Below are 16,719 nucleotides of genomic sequence, written 5' to 3'. Positions count from 1 at the left end.
ACCGGAACCGCAAGGTATTAACAATCGAGTTTTAAAATGTTAAAGAGATAATGTATAAAATAATAAGAAATAGTTTGACCTATTTCTGCCTAATTTTTAGACTTTTCACGACATAAATATGTTTGTAATTTGGTCGAAATGATGTTTTTATCTTTGTAACACAATCATAGTTTCACTTGCTTTCAATTTTGATTTCTCGCGCAAATAAACATTGACATATTTTATTATTCATTACATAAGAAATCGTTTTTTGAGCAATTATCTCATGCAGAAGAAGGTTTTTTGACTCGTGATAAGACAATGATGTCTGTTAGTTTTGCAAATATACAGTCAATTTTTAATAGAACTTTTCATGAATTTTCTCAAAATTCTTTGGACTGTTGTTCCTATGTCACCGCCTTGTATTAACTGCATTTATATTTAAAAAAAGTGTTGACAGTTTACCCAGAAGTAATAAAACTTAAAATGGTGCACTTTTCTGCTCAAAATTATTTTTCGTTCTTATAATTTTCCGAGGTTTACTAATGTGGTAGAATTATGAGTGACAATTACTGGATGTAGCAAAACGTATATAAAGTATGACATGTTACCATCGCGTTTATTTTTTGTGCAGTTTTCCAAAATGTCCTACAAATGTGCAAGAAATTGATAATAAAATTTACAGCATACTTTTTAGTATCCTCGGAAAAAGCAGAAGACACGAGACTAAACTTTGACAACAATTGACTAGAAATCGATTTCGCCTGTTTCTATTAAATAATAATAAAATCCATTTAGATACTTAACAAGGCTGCTTTTGAAAACCACAGCGAATATTGCGCCTACTTTAAGTTAAAAGTTTCATTAAAGCTCTGGAAAATATAAACGACCGTTTTGGTTTACTACTTTACCTAAATGCAATCGAAAACACTGTTATAAGCTCGGCCAAAAATACATATGAATTGCTCCTGTTGATAATCTATTCGATTATCACACGAAACAAATAATTACGAATCAAACGTTGTTCTCAGAGTATAGCATAGATAGATAGGTATATACAGTATAGTATAGACAGGGGTATAGTCGATTTTTACTTGTCTTTATCTATGTTCCATACAACACATCAGAATTTGAAGTTTGTCTTCTATATAAAAGTTTATTTTTTTATTGTTATAGCAATCTAGTGCGGTATACTAATAAGCCATTTGTCTTTACTAATTACTTAATCTACTACATTAAAAGTTTAATTTAAAAAAAATTAAATATACACTTTTCTACTCTCAGTTTTAATGTCGTTATATATACTGAATTGGAGCTTCTTTTATATAAAATAATATATTTTCAGGTCCGGCATGTACAGTACAAAATTATTAAAATATAGCTAATTAACTATAAGTAGATTTGAAGCCATCACTCCATCCGTGCCAAATTATCTTATTTGCTTTTGTCAAAGGCAACTGACAACTGAAACAGCTGATCTAAATCGCCTAACCAAAGTTTTGTGTTGTGAAACAACACAAACAATATTTATGTTTAATTCATAATGATGTAAATAATGATAAAGTTAACATTAGGAAAATGACACAGCTTTTAATTGCTTATTACCCAGTAAGTTGTTTTCGATGATGTCGTACAGTATGTCCATTTCAAAATTAGTCCATTTATCTAAATATAATGGTTTTAATTTGTGTAGAAAGTTTTCACAACAATCTTCACATTGTGATGTTGTTTTTAACTATTTGCAAGGAAGGCATGAAGGTGTTGCAGTCATAGGTAAGGTTAGATAGCGTTGTCTCCGAATGATCAGAAGGCACTGAACAATTACTGCTTTTCGCACCAAGTAAATATATTTTCAATGAGTCCTATTCCACGAATATATTCCCCATATAACAGATACTACAATGTTCATAAAGACTATATATTGATGGTGCTATTTCAAGTAAAATGCTTGCGAAACTGTGCTACCCCATTTTATGCCGCGCCAAACATTATAAAGCGAACCTATACGTATAATTTATTTTGGTTTTTCATTCTATTACATTTGTTGAGAAATTTACTTGATAAATCTAGACATAAAATTATTAATGTCAACAGCCTTTGAACCGCGGATTGGAAACGCCGCTACCATTTTTTTGATTAAAAATCATCCTGTATAACTTGTCTGTATATTAATTTAACGTTATCATCCTGTACGTACAATAAAGTAGCGTATTTCTAGGTTTTAATCGACCTGAACGAAAAAACGCATTCAGCATGAATTTAGTGAAAGAACTGCACAGATACATCGACAAAATTTATTTCGATAATATAACCAGAGTGGTCATCTTGAAAAGCATGACGCCAAAAATATTTTGTGCAGGTAAAATAACGCTGTTTTACAAGTAAATGACTTGATTGTGGCTGACTTTTTTTTAGGCGCTGATCTCAAAGAAAGAGCTGGCATGTCTCCAAAGCAGGTAGCAGACTTTGTGACTAACTTGAGGGGATTGATGAATAGGGTGCAAAATATCTCCGTACCTGTTTTAGCGGCAATTGATGGCGTGGCTTTAGGTATTTCATTAAAGGTTTGATCCCCATATCAAATTCATTTAAAATTTTCCCCTAGGGGGAGGTCTGGAAATCGCACTGGCCTGCGATATTCGTGTGGCTTCTGTTGATTCGAAAATGGGTTTAGTAGAAACAAAACTAGCAATTATTCCAGGTGCCGGAGGTACGCAAAGACTGCCAAGAATCCTAAATCCTTCAATTGCCAAAGAATTAATTTATACTTCAAAAATTATAGACGGAACGACCGCTTTCGACTTAGGTAATTAAAATGCTAGAAAATTCAAAGACAACTTAATTTCCTATAGAATTTAGGATTAGTTAACCATGTGGTGGAGCAGGACGAAAAAGGAGAAGGTGCCTTTCATAAGTGCCTAAGTATAGCTGACGATATTTTGCCCAATGGGCCATTTGCAGTACAAATGGCTAAGCAAGCCATAAGCAAAGGAATGGAAGTAGATTTATATTCAGGTATGTTGTATTAGAAGCCGTTCTGTATAAAAATGTTCAATTCTCGATTGGGGCTTTCATATATTATACATCTACAGGGTTCTTACGATGCAAGAAACACAATTATTCAAAACTTCGACAGCTTTTTGAGCAAACATGGATAGGACTTGTCAATAAATATTCGTAAATCCGCATATATGTTAAATTAAAATTTGTATAGAACGCATCTCAAACATGTTTTGAGACTACGTTATAATTTTTTTTCGTAATATTAATTATAATTAATTAATGATAAACACGTCTCACATTCTAGCTGACTTGATTCAACTACATAGTATTAGAAATTTACTTTCAACATATCCTTGTCTAATAAAATATCAGCTTTACAATCGGGTTTGATGCGTTTATTACGCGCACATTTAAGGAGTTGGTTTTGAGAGATGCATACGCAACAAGAACTGCAAACTTAATTTATCTGAAAAATTAAAACTGACCGTTTCACTCGAAAAAATCACAATTACACGGTCACTCTTACGAACATCACAGTTGATTCATGAAAACTGAGTGACTGAAGACACCAACTTCAGCAGAGAGCAGAGCAGATATGAGAAATGACTTTAATGAAATGAAATTTCTATTTTACTATTAAATATCAATTTTTTGATCAAGCTACATTTTTACTAAATTTTACATAACTGTAGATTTTGGACAGAACAGCGCCCCTAAAACGTTTGTTTGGTAGGTATTGTTAGAAATGCAGTTCCTCGGTCATATTTAATTTATAAATTAAAATTTACTTGTATACGCCAAACAACATTCATTGTTTAAAAGGCAGAATGGACCAAGAATAATATAAAAACAAGAATAATTGCTTCAGAGATAGGTAGATGACTTGTCCGATTTAAAGGTCTTTGCTGCAACAATTTTTTGAGGAAAAATGAAAAATAGCTCACAAATGGTAGAAGCGAAAATGATGGAAGAGATTTATTTGAACAGTTGTGAGAACTTTTTGGGCCAAACTTTCCTTGCATAATTGAAGGATGTTAAAATTTTCCGCTATTATGAAAATAATATCTGTGTCGGTGTCCTTTTTGTCTCTGACCGCACTGCAAATCTAATTGCGTTTTGAATGTAAGTTGCGAAAGAAGCCTAGATTTATTAATTTTATTACTTAGTGGACAAAATCGAACCGTAATTACATCGTTTATCGTAACTACGTAATTTGTGTCTCTCGTTAATTAGATTTGTCGGAAACGGATGATGATATTACAATGTGTTTTTTTTCACTCTAAGCTAGGTGGTGTGATGTTATGTAAGGGGCTGTAAAATGACAAATACGGCGCCCTATTATTTTACAAAAAACGTCGTCGCTGCAGAAAACGCCGCCTCATTTGTTTATTTAAACTCGTTAGAAAAACGTCGATTTATCAAAATACATGTTTTAAGTATGTATTTTGAGATATTTATTTTTAAAACGCTTATTCAAATTAGGCCACCCGTATTTGAATGAGCTAAATAGTTCAGGAGATATTTAGAATGAATGTGGGCTGGCTCTCTCTCTCTTATTATAATAGACTTGGAGTAAAAGGATGTTTTATAACCCAAGCTATCAACTTAAGCTTTAATGCCCAGGACTCAGTTTTCCAAAAAACATATATTTTTAAAGCATTCAAGCCTTTCCCTTTGCCCGCTTTACTTATATTTGTAGTTCCTTGCGAATGTATTTCTTATCAATTCCTTTTATAGGATTATCAATTGAGGAAGCTTGCTACGCACAGATTATTCCTACTAAAGACCGGACAGAGGGACTGACAGCATTTAAGGAGAAAAGAAAACCAAAATACCAAGGAGCCTAAACGCATTTTTATGGAAACATTATAAAGTATATATATTTTTATGTAGTCTATGTGAAATACATATTTAATTAAAATAAACTTGAAAACTCACTTTATTTATTTTATACTTTACAGTTTTCACTATTTCTCTTAGATATTGAACAGCTCTTCAAGCTGCTTTCTAGTATCGTCCGGACTAGTTACTTTATGTCCAATAGTCCGCGGATCATTGAATATTTCGTAATCATTTCCTCCCAGTTCCGTTTTATCACCAAAGAAATGTATCTCATCGAAACCTTTAAAATATAACTAGAGATGACATTTAAGAATCGATATTTGATTTTAATTCAAATTTCATAAAATATAAGGGTATCCCATAGGTTTCGTTCTTTTTTGTGAGCAATTAGTATACGATATTTGTTGTTTAAGGTTTACTTCGTGTGCTATACATATATGAATAATTCCGCTCTATTCAGCATCTACGTTTTTTATGTCTGTTTATCATTTAGAGCTGGCGGGAAGCATATAACTTAGAAACTAATACTAGTCTACTGAGGGACAACTTTTTTCTTTCTGAGTACGAAAATGGCAATTCAGAACTGACTTTCCTAGATATTGAGACGAAACTTGGCAAACGTCTATGTAGCGGGTTAGATCTGATGGGTGTTTAAATATGAGCGGGGCTTTATGTCTCAACCGATTTTGTAGCATTCCACGTAAGGATAGGGATAAATCGCTGAATGTTACTATTCTAAAATCGGGTTAAATTTGAGCAACAAATTGGGAGCTTAATTAAAGGGCGCAGAACAAACCTATAGGACACTTGAAGAGCAAAACAACTTTATGTTGCTGCTGCTGTAATTAGTTACCCTCGTTTTCTAGATGCTGCAGGCAGTATGTTTTATTCCAGCCTGTTGGAAACACATCGAAACTAATCTGACCTCCTATACTATAAGTGAAACCAAAATTGGGAAACTCTTTCTTAATTGTCTCGATCATTGTTGCTCTAACTTGATACTTTTTGTCATAAATTTCAAATGCATCTCTTTCTTCTTGAGAACATGATCTGCCTGCAGATAGATATATGTAGGTACTCATATTTTCCAACTTAAGACCTTTAAAAAGTACCTATTGGGGATATGTTTAGCATTCCGGTTCTAAATTCTATAAAAGTGCCTCGTTTCACTGGCAAGACTACTTTCGATAGATAACCCAGAACGAAATTAATGAATATTTGCAGTTTGTCTTCACCCATATGCTTTTGGATAGTTTGTTGATCTAAAAATATAATTAGATATATAAAACACATACGTGTCGTTTGGGCGTGTAATGGAGAAATTGCAGACCATAACTAACCGCCTGCTTTGCCATCTTTGAAAAAGACTAATCCGTTTTCGCAGAAAACATATCTATAACGTTCAATCATATCTTCACCGCCCATTTGTTTTGAAATCTTTTTAAAGTCGGAACCTCCAACAATTCCTAAAAATTAACAGCTCAAATAGTGACAATTTAAGGAGCCCATAGGGAGCTTTCCATTAATTAGGTCTTACCTAAAACAGATAAAGGTTTAATCTTATTTTGCAGAAAATCTTCAAATTGGGGCTCAATATCGTTTACCGGCTTGGTCAAGGTACCATCCACATCAAATAAGCACAAAATTTTGCTGGGCATCGTTCAGCTTCTATTTTAGACTATTTAAATACTATAATAACAATTATAACTAGACAAATTGTTGCTTTGGCACTTTGGGAACTCCAGTTCGGGTCAAGAAACTCGTTTGAAATAAATGATGAAATCCACAGTAAATTGTAGGTAAGCTTGATTTATCGTTATCAATGCATATTTTCCACGTAAACGATTTTTCTAAATTGTTCATTTTCATAACAAATCGAGTAAACAACGCAGAGGTTAAGTTAAAGGTATCTTCACCTTGAATTGATATTTGATATGGTCCAACTTCAAGCAGTTCTGGAAATTGACATGTGACATGTTACACAGGCTAACCAATAAGTATTGTATTGTATTGTTTTATGGTTTCGATCGTCTCCATTCTGTATACTGTTTGTTATTATTATATTCAAGTAATGATAACTCGTTAATTTGTTAGCAATGAGCAAATCTTCGAGTTATCGGAACAAGTACAGGTAAATAGCTTATATTCACGAAGTTAAATCACTTAAATAATCACATTTAATCTTTGCTTAAAGTCGTAAACAATGTTGACGATAAATTGCTCATTTCGGCTTTCGTTGCCTTACAGGGTCGTTCTAAATATTTTCAGGTCAAAATTGATTCAAATTCTAACGCTTCTACATTCTACAGAGTGCTTAAAAAGTGGGACAATATTTAAGTGGGGGATGGTTCCTCATGCTATGAAAAAACCTCTGGTATTTTTAGGTTTATTAGGCCTTCGCCGAAGCTAAAAAGCTCTTAAAATTAACCAATATTAATACAAATCTATTGATTAAAATAAATAGAAAAGTTTATGTAAAGATAAAAGGGTTGTGAAACGCTGCGTTTTTTTACAAATAGGGATATTGTCCATGTTCATTAGTCAAGTGTAAGCTTTCGAACGAAAAACGTCTGAGAATTCAAGCAACTTGTGCATGAGATACTAAAGCATTAAACCCAGACAAAACTCATCAATAATAGTCGCTAAGCAGTAACTCTTTAGATTAATTTTACTTTTTTCCGGCTCTATCGGCATCTGCGATCTCATGAATAAAAGGCAATAAAAATAATAATGTCGAGACATTCCTGTAGATAATAATCAGTTATAAGTTTATAAATATGTGTAAATTACTTGCAGGCCTTCAAAAGAATTTAACAATAGAAGAGTATATGAGATGGATGAATTAGGACTGACAATAATGATAAAGAAACGGGGCGTAATTGCCGCAGCTCGCAGTTTACCTTTGCAAAGGGATATTGATGACCCTGCGAAAATATGTGCATACGTTCATATCAGGAAAGGTATATTCCTATTTTGACCTTTGATTTTCTTAATATGTACCAAATAATACCTAGTCAGCTCTAATCACTCACAATTATTATTAGTTATTTAACGTCGTGTTACTCCTTAGAAGGAAATGAGGACCCTCCAAGCGTACCTATTTTTGGAAAGGACATTAAAGTTAATCAAAACTTCGGAGATAATCAACCAGGGCCTTCAGGTGAAAGTCGCGCTTCAGTGGAAAAATCCAGAAGCAGATCTAAGCATAGAGATAATAGATATAGAAGCAGAACTAAGGAAAGAAGTTTAAGCCGAGGGCGCAGCAGAAGCAGGGAAAAACCTAGAAGAACCAACAGGTATGAGGGAAGCATGGAAATGCCACTGGCTATGGATTATTACTTCAATTATATATACTGGATAAAAGTAGTTCATAAAAGCTTTTTCACCAAGATTTTAACATTCTAGGTCAAAGAGTAGTAGTAGGCATAGAAGTGGAGGAAGAAGGTCAAGATATCGATCAAATTCCCCAAGAAGGCGACATGTTTCGAGGAGACGATCGCGGTCATATTCATCATCACGCCATAGATCAGCAAACGAGCGTAGAAAGCGATCAGTTACCCCTTTAAGACCTGGAGAATATCGTCCGGGGCATCCTGACTTACGGAAGAGGAAATCAAGAAAGTCCAGAAGCAGAAGCAGAAGTTCTAGGAGTCCTAGAACGACTCGAAAAAACTCCAGAAGCAAAAGTCCTCGAAACGCACATAGAAGAAAGTCCAGAACCCGAAGCAGAAGTCCTAGGTATGACTAGACTTTGGTGATGATATTGATCGAATAGTCATTTCATTATTTTTTCAAGGTATTCTTTCAGAAATGTCAAAGGCAGCCCAGAAAGTTATTCCCGAGGTAAGTTACCTTCTTACCATATGTTGAAATATCGCTTTTATGTTTAACAGCTGGGTTTAATTTTTATTATTTGGTAAATTAGTGTTGAATTATTTATTGTTCAGGCTGACAATGGAAGTAGATAAATAGTTTTCGACTAAATGATTGATTTAACTTTATTATTTATTGCGTTTTAATTTTTTTTTCATCAATAGGACGGTCTCCACATTCCAAAAGCAGTCGACAATTCAGATCCCAGGCTGAGTGAGTTGAATTAGCATTGACAATTCCTATTTAAATTTACAATAGATTAAGTAACATAACTCTCATGTAAATTATATTTTAGGGCTCCCTTTATGCCAATGCCTGGAATGGAGTATGGATTCTATGATGTAAGTAGAGCCCACTGCTTATCAACTAGTAGAAGAAGCATTTGTTTAAGTTTTGTCAAGCTCATGAACTCACATTATGCGACAAGGTTTTCAGTTTCATTACTTTTTCGTAATTATTAACTAGAAACATGATATAAATGAAAGCAATTGAGAATAACATAAACTGAGTAGCAAAGTTCAGACGTCTTGATTTTTTTGATAAATAGAGAAACACGCTTTCAATATTTTAATAATCTTTAGCTAAAAGCCGAGAATTTTTTGGTGCAAGAAAATATTCACAGAAAAAAAATAGTATTAATTATTAATCTGATTAACAGGGATACGCACAGTTCCATGCAATGCAGCCTTATCGAAGTCGTGTCCCCATGGTTCCCATGTATCCACCCCATATGATGATGCCTCGAATGCCTCTAATGCCGAGTGCAATGCCATTTAGGCAACGTTGGCCCGTATATAATTCGGGAGCTGCTGGACTGAAAAAAACCATACCCTCAACCGACACGACTAAAAAACAGGACCCCAAAGGCGCCATTGAACAAGTTTCAGATCAACAGGATATATCTAGTAGCAGGCAGGATAACTCTGTAGATAATACTACTGGTGAAGTGTAAATTTTATCTAAGTGAACTTTTTTAAATATATGTTATTTAGTAATAGTTTGTGATTTTTCTGTAGATATACTTCCTAAATATGTATAAAGAATTAAAGTGACACTTTTGCGTTTAAATACGGCTGATGGTTACAAAGCAATTAACAATTATACAACAGCGCTACCCTTATCGCAAGTTAATCCCGAATAGCAGTATAAACTTTGCATTTGAACAGTTTTTACCGTTAATTCGGTTCTATAATAGAAAAAGTTGTAAATATTTCGTGGTATCATTCTCTTTACCTCTTAAATTAATTTGGAATTACAAGAATATTTTTTTGTAATGCATGGCTTTTGAACTGAAAGCCCTATTCGTTAACGTACGGTGTTTCATGTTTAAAATGTGTTCATTTTAAAATATTAGAAATAGGAACTTGATGATTTTCCTTACAAACATTTTTGTAAAACTTTTATTAAATAATGTATGACCATTAAATTTAATTTTGTGATTGTACCCGGATTTTCATTGCAACATCCATACATAAGTCGTGTTTGTGATTGATATTTCCATTGGAACAAGAACCAAAAATATATATTAAATAATAAAATAGCGCCTGTGCTTTGGCACATAAATCACCCGGTATTTTACGTTGCAGTCCTATAACTATAAAATGTGTACGGTGGCCGGCAGAACAAAGCTTATGATTGTTACTCTTAGCCTTGACCTCTTCATTGAATAAGATTGTGCTTTTTAAAATGAAACATATATGTAGATTGATCTTAATTATATACTGGTGTTGCGGCCATGTATCGACGAAGAAACCTGATGTAAATGAAAAGCCCAATGCACTGCTAATCATCGGTAAGTTCAATTTAATCATGTGTTTCACGTTTAAATGTTTGCAAGTAAACCATTAGCGTATCACTATCCGTAAGTATCTACTTATGCTCAAAAGTGGCTTCTTTATATTTGTGTAGTGTTAAGATTTGATTTACACAGTTAAATCAATGTTAGATACACAAGGAAAATTTGGAACTAATATGGACAACTCATTAAATCAAATTACATTAAAACCGCAAAAAAATATATTTGCATGATTTTGTCACTGGTTTTAGATTTATTTTTTTTTGTACAGATACCACTAAACTTATACTATACAATAAGAATACAAATTAAAAAATGTACTTTAGATATACAATCCGATATTTTTGTATAAAAAATATTTTTTTATAAACATTCTATTGGACGTACATTTTTATTTCAAATGTCTAGCTGACGATGCAGGTTTTGAAATTGGAGCGTACTTAAACAAGATTTGCCAAACTCCTAATTTGGACCAGCTAGCAAGAAATAGCTTAATTTTCAATAAAGCATTTACTTCAGTTAGTAGTTGTTCACCCAGGTAAGTATAAATTTACGGTAGTTGAAAAAGTGTGAATTAACTGAAATGATTGAGTCTTTTTGCGGTATTAGCCAATTATAAACATGGATACTTTTTAGCCGATCGGCAATATTAACAGGACGACCATCGCATCAGAATGGAATGTACGGTCTTCATCAAGGAGTGCATCATTTCGATTCATTTAATACTATTGAAAGTTTGCCAAAAATACTACAGCGGCATAATATTAGGACAGGTAAATTTTTATTACAATAATTATTGAAAAGCGTTTTCCACCTAAGTGATAACCGATAAGCGGCAAATTTAACGCCCTGAATATTTTTCATACTAAAGTAACTTTCAACTTTCCAGCATATAAATTTTTATCCCTAAGTAGCTCAGCCACTTCGAGTTTAACGTAACTACTGTTTCAGTGTTATTTTAATTTCAATTAAATTTTTATAGTAAAAAATGGGGTTCAAATGATCAAAGGCTATTGTTGCAAGTTTTGCTACATTTAAAAATACAGGGATAAATATTAATAATAACCATAGTACAATACAATACAGGTGAAGTGCAAGTGCAAAATTGGTCATAACTTGCCAATTCTTTTGCAGGAATAATCGGAAAGAAACACGTTGGTCCAGACAATGTGTACCCCTTCGATTACTCCCAAACAGAAGAAAATAATTCCATCTTACAAGTGGGCCGAAATATCACCCACATCAAGCTTCTCGCTCGAGAATTTTTAAATAGTTCCGGGGACAAGTGAGTTGGCACAGTTAATTCAAGCAAATTTTTTTTATTCTTGTTTCTTCTAGGCCGTTTTTTTTGTATATCGCGTTTCATGATCCACATCGTTGCGGGCATACCAACCCTCAATATGGTGAATTTTGCCAGCGTTTTGGTAACGGCGAAGAAGGTTTGAGGTGTTTCATTTGCAAGAAGTTGTGAAGTTGTTTAAATAAATTGTAGGAATGGGTCTGATTCCCGACTGGCACCCCATTACTTATCAATGGGATGAAATAGTGCCTCCCTTTTACGTTCCGGATACCGAAGCTGCTCGAAAGGACATTGCTGCCCAATATACTACCATGGGTAGATTGGACGAAGGTTTTAAGTGAACTGGACCGAAAAAATATTATTATTAACACATTATTTCATAGGTGTTGGGCTAATTCTTAAAGAGCTGGAAAACGCTGGATATTCGGATAATACCCTTGTAATGTTCAGCTCAGATAATGGCATTCCTTTTCCAAACGGTAGAACTAATTTATATGACTCGGGATTGGCTGAACCCATGTTTTTATCGTCACCATTTCATAAAGAACGAAAAAACCAAGTCACTAATTCCCTGGCCAGTTTACTAGGTATGATGAGAATCAGCGAAACTGGAATTTGTCAAGCGAGTAATAAATAGGATAATGCTTTTTCAGATATTGTGCCCACATTATTGGATTGGTATGGAATTAGTGAAAATGATACTACCAACTGGGAAAGCAACGAAATTCAGGCTAAAAGGGCATTTTCAGGAAAAAGTTTGCTGCCGTTGCTGATTAAGGGTAAGTCGAACTGAACTTGCTCAAACTGTGATTTTGACAACTTATTTTCAGAACCCGATGATAAATCCAACGAAGCGATTTTTGCTAGTCACAATTTACACGAAGTGACCATGTGTTATCCCATGCGAATGATACGAACTCAGGGATACAAATTAATTCACAATTTGAATTACAATAGTCCTTTTCCAATTGATCAAGACTTTTACATTTCTTCTACTTTTCGGGTAAGTGAGCATTTTATCTTCAGGTTAATAAATATTTTTTCTAAAATACACTAGCACAGTAATATAGTTTCCCCATTCGATAATTCAAATACATAATTAAAAATTATCAAAAAGAAAAAACGAATCAACTCAATTGCTAATTAAATTCTTATATTTCTAGGACCTTCTTAATCGTACAAAATCAGGCCAACCGACTTACTGGTTTAAAACTTTGAAAAGTTACTATAATAGACCAGAATGGGAGTTATATGATATGAAAATGGACCCTGCAGAGGTGAATAATTTGGCTTCAAAACCAAGTGTGAGTGAAATCTTTAGACAGCTTAAAAAGAGACTGTTTGAATGGCAACAAAATACAAACGATCCATGGATATGTGCACCTCATGCTGTTCTGGAAGATCAAGGTGCTTACAAAAACAACCCCACTTGTTTAGATCTAGATAACTTTTCTTAAACCTCTGCAAATCTGATCTGTCTGATTTAGTAAAGGTATTATTCTAAAAAGTATCGTTCTCAACATAAATAAGTTGAATTTTCAGAAGTTCGTTTGAGCTGTATTCCTACCATATTTTTTGCTTACAACTGTTGATATGAATAGGATACAAAAAATACATTATTTTTTTGTGAATAAAATACTTTTATTTACCAACTAACAGGTTAAAACTGCGATAAATTCTACAAAATATTAACAGATCTCAAAATAAGTACAAATATAGACTTTAAAACATCATGTTAAATAATCGTTGCCATTACAACACTAACTATAGGCATTTACGAATGTATTTAAAACGTTTGTGAACATGTGCACACTGCCCAACAAATTTTAAAGCTTGATTCGTAATTATACAAAGAGGAATATCACACGTAACAAATATAACACTCGATATCTGCGTTTTAAAGAAGAATTTTATAACAGAGAGATAGAACCTTTTTAATGCGCAATTATTTTTCATATTAGTCAAAGTACAATTAAAAATTACTTACAGATCCTTAAACAAAGATCACTGCTAAGTCTCCGAAAATTAACTCATACATGACTATAGTAGTTCTATTAATAAAATATTTTCATTGAAAATATAAAAGATATATCTAAACTGGCCAATGGACCTAAGTTGCACCAATTTAACTATTAGATAATAATTTTTTGCCTGAAGTAATAAAATATTTGATTAATTGAATTTGAATTGAATAGAATTGGCACTTTCCCGTAAGCTCTCCCCTACACTAAAGCAAACGTTATATAATTATTTGGTTAGAACGATTGTACTGAGGACTGACCATTATCACAATTGTCTCTATATAACTTCAAAAAGTTAATTTTTGATGCAAAGTTTTCTGTATCTTTCCGTGTCTGAAATATTACCAGCAATAGGCAAAATTGACTATGCAAATCAAACTTTTATTTTTTTATTATTTTTATCAATGTTTTTGGTATTGAAAAAACTCGAATCTGCTGTAAAGCAAGGCAATATTCTCTGTGTTGGGTTTGCCTACTCCGATATTTGAATCTATACATATACTGTCAGCTTATGGTAATTTGCTGATTAAGTCTTTTTGAGCTGAGAGACGCTAGTAGCTTCTTCATCAATTCTGATGTTGTATTCGCTATTCTGTTCATTGACTTCATATTATCTGATAATTCGTTAATCTGAAAAAGTGCCGCTTCAATATGTATAACATTTTCAAAATCAATTAAAAATATACACATAATTCCATATTAGTACCTGGATGTGTTTAGAAAGGTTGATTAGGCTTGCTCAGACCCAGGAACTGATGAATATTAAAATGGTCAAATATTTTTAGAAGCGAAACGGAAAATTAAATAAAGTTATTACGTTAAATAAAGGCAAAGTAAGTAGTTACTAGTTTACAGCTTTTTCAATAACAATTTAGCAAGCACAGGTACGATCTAATGTGATTTTCTTATGAAGAACGAGAAATAAGATTACCTTTTAAGAACATTATACTCTGTATCGATTGTGGCGAAAAATTGGTGATTTTTTGTTTCGAATAAAAAAAAGATCAATTTTCTCGCATTATTTGCAGGAAAACAGGATTCTATAACTCTGCTTCTGGAAATAATAATGTTTTTGATGGATTTGAATTCTCACATTGTACGATGCTAAACTATAAGAATGCAAAAATTATTAGATATTTTCAAAATTAGCATTTCTGAGTTTATGTGTAATTACCACATATATTGCGTTTAAAGAATATTATAAAGAAGGATTTAAAACCAATCTTTTAAGCGTTTTTTTCTAAGCATAAAGTATACCTTTCACTGGGAGTTTCTAAATACGTCCAATACTCTTCTGAGAAAGTGAAGTTGAAAAAGACGATAGATCAGGTACATCTGAACCTTTGAAGTCATGATGATGCAATACTCATGAGCAATGATTAAGAGCTTTTTTAGATTAATAGAGAGAAGCACTAATACTCAGCATGGAAAACAGTTTAAACCTTTTTCGCAGATTTTCCTTGAATATCTACCACACATCAGTTTTTTTCACCAGCAAATTTCTTATGTTTAAAATGTTGTTCTACAGGTACATTTAAAAAAAATTGTTTACGTACTGAATACGTCACACAATCGTAGCGAAGGCGCGAATGTGTGGCATCTTTAGTGAGCAATATATTACTCACTAAAGAGGGCAAACTAAAATACCTGAGCTACGGTATGAATAACAGTAAAACATTTTACAAGACAATATTGAGGAATGAGAATCAAGAATCTGTAGTGAGTGGAAATCAACCAATTTAACTAAGAGCTATGAACATGAAGGTTTAAGCAGTTCACACACCACTTATAAATAAATGTGTAGTTACCGCAAAACTACTCTCTCAGAAAGCAGCAAGATGTGCAGATTTGAGCATGAAAAGGACTATGTTAGGTGGATGAATAAACCAGTTAATGTATTTATAAAGTTTTATGGGCTTTACGAAAAGGATTCAAAAAGTTTTGAAGAGAGTTTTAATGACTATTGTGGTTAAATAACTGATATGCATAAGTACGGTATACTCTTTCGACTAAACTTACCCTTTCCCTGTACTCAACAAGTCTGATGTTTCTCTGGTAGTTATGATACAAGATTTTCAGTTGGATTATAAACCCGGTAGTTAGCAAAAGAATTAACATGATGTGAAAGTTATTCAGCTGGCAAAGACGTCGATGAAACATAAACATTACAGACGATGCTACGCATTTTATCAATAATATTTACTAAAGATATTGGTTGCTAAACATATGTATGTGTACCTGATTTTCCTACCATTTGTGCAGTATGAATCATTTCTAAAGCATGTATGTAGATTAAGCTAAACATGTAATTCGTAAACAGTAAACATGCATTATGTAAATTCGTTTTTATGTAAACTTCCTAACCAACAAAAATAAAGTCAGATTCTGGTCAGATGAAAAGGGTAGGGAATCTCAAGGAGAGAAAAGTGGTCAAAATCGGCAAAAAACACCACTAAGAAACCTTTTTCGAATGGACTTGCTTTAAAAATATACGAAAAACTAGTAGATTGTTACTTTACGGTTAATTGCTAATTTGAAGGAAATTATTTCTCAATTTAAAATTGGGCTAGAGGAATTAGGCTTGGGTATGTTGGTACGAGTTGTTTTGATTATGTTGAACGGTCTGGTCTGTGCTTGAACCGTAAATATTTTCGAGGTTAGGATTAATAAGATTTTTGAGCGTATTCTGTTTATTTTCTCATTCAAGTTCAGCTCTGTGAGTTCAGCGAAGCACTTCAGGTGGTTTAAGACCGATTTCAGATTTCCAAAGTGTTGGCGGAAATCCATTCTAGAGCGAGTTGGAACATGAACAGTTTACTTTAATTTATCTGCATCTGCAATTAGTATTTGAGCATTTTATTACATTGATGAATGATTTACGTAAGTTGTTATTTTATTGCTAAGTG

At 33.0% G+C, this 16,719-nt stretch overlaps 4 protein-coding genes and 1 long non-coding RNA gene across 9 annotated transcripts; 3 read left to right on the top strand and 2 right to left on the bottom strand.

Moving 5' to 3' along the window:
- The first annotated feature begins 1,445 nt into the window (after positions 1–1,445).
- Positions 1,446–4,919, top strand: LOC109541350 (methylglutaconyl-CoA hydratase, mitochondrial). 2 transcript variants are annotated; one of them, XM_019910204.1, is made up of 6 exons: positions 1,446–1,752; positions 2,198–2,338; positions 2,395–2,529; positions 2,585–2,785; positions 2,845–2,994; positions 4,720–4,919. In XM_019910204.1, exons 1-6 carry the CDS (start codon positions 1,602–1,604, stop codon positions 4,827–4,829), a joined length of 888 nt encoding a protein of 295 aa, XP_019765763.1. In that variant the 5' UTR covers positions 1,446–1,601; the 3' UTR covers positions 4,830–4,919. The 2 variants fall into 2 exon arrangements, with proteins under 2 accessions (XP_019765763.1, XP_019765762.1); XM_019910203.1 differs by having other exon boundaries at positions 2,839–2,994.
- LOC109541352 (phosphomannomutase 2) lies at positions 4,817–6,752 on the bottom strand. The gene is made up of 5 exons (XM_019910205.2): positions 6,362–6,752; positions 6,165–6,290; positions 5,937–6,086; positions 5,678–5,878; positions 4,817–5,104 (listed from the first exon to the last, which is right to left on the bottom strand). The coding sequence occupies exons 1-5, from the start codon at positions 6,480–6,482 to the stop codon at positions 4,959–4,961; spliced, it is 744 nt and encodes a 247-aa protein (XP_019765764.1). The 5' UTR covers positions 6,483–6,752; the 3' UTR covers positions 4,817–4,958.
- Positions 6,753–6,801: 49 nt separating this feature from the next.
- Positions 6,802–9,694, top strand: LOC109541349 (peptidyl-prolyl cis-trans isomerase G). Of its 3 annotated transcripts, none has more exons than XM_019910202.2 (8): positions 6,802–6,955; positions 7,621–7,784; positions 7,895–8,120; positions 8,230–8,562; positions 8,621–8,667; positions 8,862–8,910; positions 8,993–9,038; positions 9,383–9,694. In XM_019910202.2, exons 1-8 carry the CDS (start codon positions 6,921–6,923, stop codon positions 9,647–9,649), a joined length of 1,167 nt encoding a protein of 388 aa, XP_019765761.2. In that variant the 5' UTR covers positions 6,802–6,920; the 3' UTR covers positions 9,650–9,694. The 3 variants fall into 3 exon arrangements, with proteins under 3 accessions (XP_019765761.2, XP_019765760.2, XP_019765759.2); XM_019910201.2 differs by having other exon boundaries at positions 9,380–9,694; XM_019910200.2 differs by having other exon boundaries at positions 9,356–9,694.
- A 613-nt stretch (positions 9,695–10,307) lies between these two features.
- LOC109541348 (N-sulphoglucosamine sulphohydrolase) lies at positions 10,308–16,152 on the top strand. Of its 2 annotated transcripts, none has more exons than XM_019910199.2 (10): positions 10,308–10,489; positions 10,901–11,030; positions 11,129–11,265; positions 11,627–11,777; positions 11,831–11,931; positions 11,985–12,122; positions 12,176–12,379; positions 12,446–12,571; positions 12,623–12,795; positions 12,956–16,152. In XM_019910199.2, the coding sequence occupies exons 1-10, from the start codon at positions 10,384–10,386 to the stop codon at positions 13,247–13,249; spliced, it is 1,560 nt and encodes a 519-aa protein (XP_019765758.1). In that variant the 5' UTR covers positions 10,308–10,383; the 3' UTR covers positions 13,250–16,152. The 2 variants fall into 2 exon arrangements, with proteins under 2 accessions (XP_019765758.1, XP_048519417.1); XM_048663460.1 differs by having other exon boundaries at positions 10,485–10,558.
- Positions 13,412–16,693, bottom strand: LOC109541354. Its single transcript, XR_002172316.2, has 2 exons — positions 15,833–16,693; positions 13,412–14,443 (listed from the first exon to the last, which is right to left on the bottom strand). It is a non-coding gene; the product is annotated as an uncharacterized LOC109541354 (long non-coding RNA).
- Between the last annotated feature and the right edge of the window lie 26 nt (positions 16,694–16,719).

The sequence above is a fragment of the Dendroctonus ponderosae genome, unplaced genomic scaffold (assembly GCF_020466585.1).
Source record: "Dendroctonus ponderosae isolate FM_Combo_2020 unplaced genomic scaffold, Dpon_F_20191213v2 Dpon_F_20191213_2, whole genome shotgun sequence".
Classification (NCBI taxonomy): Eukaryota; Metazoa; Arthropoda; class Insecta; order Coleoptera; family Curculionidae; genus Dendroctonus; species Dendroctonus ponderosae.
The sequence above is the reverse complement of the archived record's forward strand: the minus strand, read 5'-3'. Positions and strand labels throughout refer to the sequence as shown.

Bases quoted from the DNA above. Each gene is read 5' to 3' on its own strand.
- LOC109541348 (XM_019910199.2), top strand. From the start codon at position 10,384: ATGAAACATATATGTAGATTGATCTTAATTATATACTGGTGTTGCGGC. The intron at 10,490-10,900 runs GTAAGTTCAATT...TCAAATGTCTAG, and splicing joins CAATGCACTGCTAATCATCG to CTGACGATGCAGGTTTTGAA. The intron at 11,778-11,830 runs GTGAGTTGGCAC...TGTTTCTTCTAG, and splicing joins TTAAATAGTTCCGGGGACAA to GCCGTTTTTTTTGTATATCG.
- LOC109541350 (XM_019910203.1), top strand. From the start codon at position 1,602: ATGATGTCGTACAGTATGTCCATTTCAAAATTAGTCCATTTATCTAAA. The intron at 2,786-2,838 runs GTAATTAAAATG...TATAGAATTTAG, and splicing joins AACGACCGCTTTCGACTTAG to GATTAGTTAACCATGTGGTG. The intron at 2,995-4,719 runs GTATGTTGTATT...TTCCTTTTATAG, and splicing joins GGAAGTAGATTTATATTCAG to GATTATCAATTGAGGAAGCT.
- LOC109541349 (XM_019910200.2), top strand. From the start codon at position 6,921: ATGAGCAAATCTTCGAGTTATCGGAACAAGTACAG. The intron at 8,121-8,229 runs GTATGAGGGAAG...TTAACATTCTAG, and splicing joins AAACCTAGAAGAACCAACAG to GTCAAAGAGTAGTAGTAGGC. The intron at 9,039-9,355 runs GTAAGTAGAGCC...TCTGATTAACAG, and splicing joins TGGAGTATGGATTCTATGAT to GGATACGCACAGTTCCATGC.
- LOC109541352 (XM_019910205.2), bottom strand. From the start codon at position 6,482: ATGCCCAGCAAAATTTTGTGCTTATTTGATGTGGATGGTACCTTGACC. The intron at 6,087-6,164 runs GTTAGTTATGGT...TTATATTTTTAG, and splicing joins CAAAGATGGCAAAGCAGGCG to ATCAACAAACTATCCAAAAG. The intron at 5,105-5,677 runs GTAACTAATTAC...TATATTTTAAAG, and splicing joins GCAGCATCTAGAAAACGAGG to GTTTCGATGAGATACATTTC.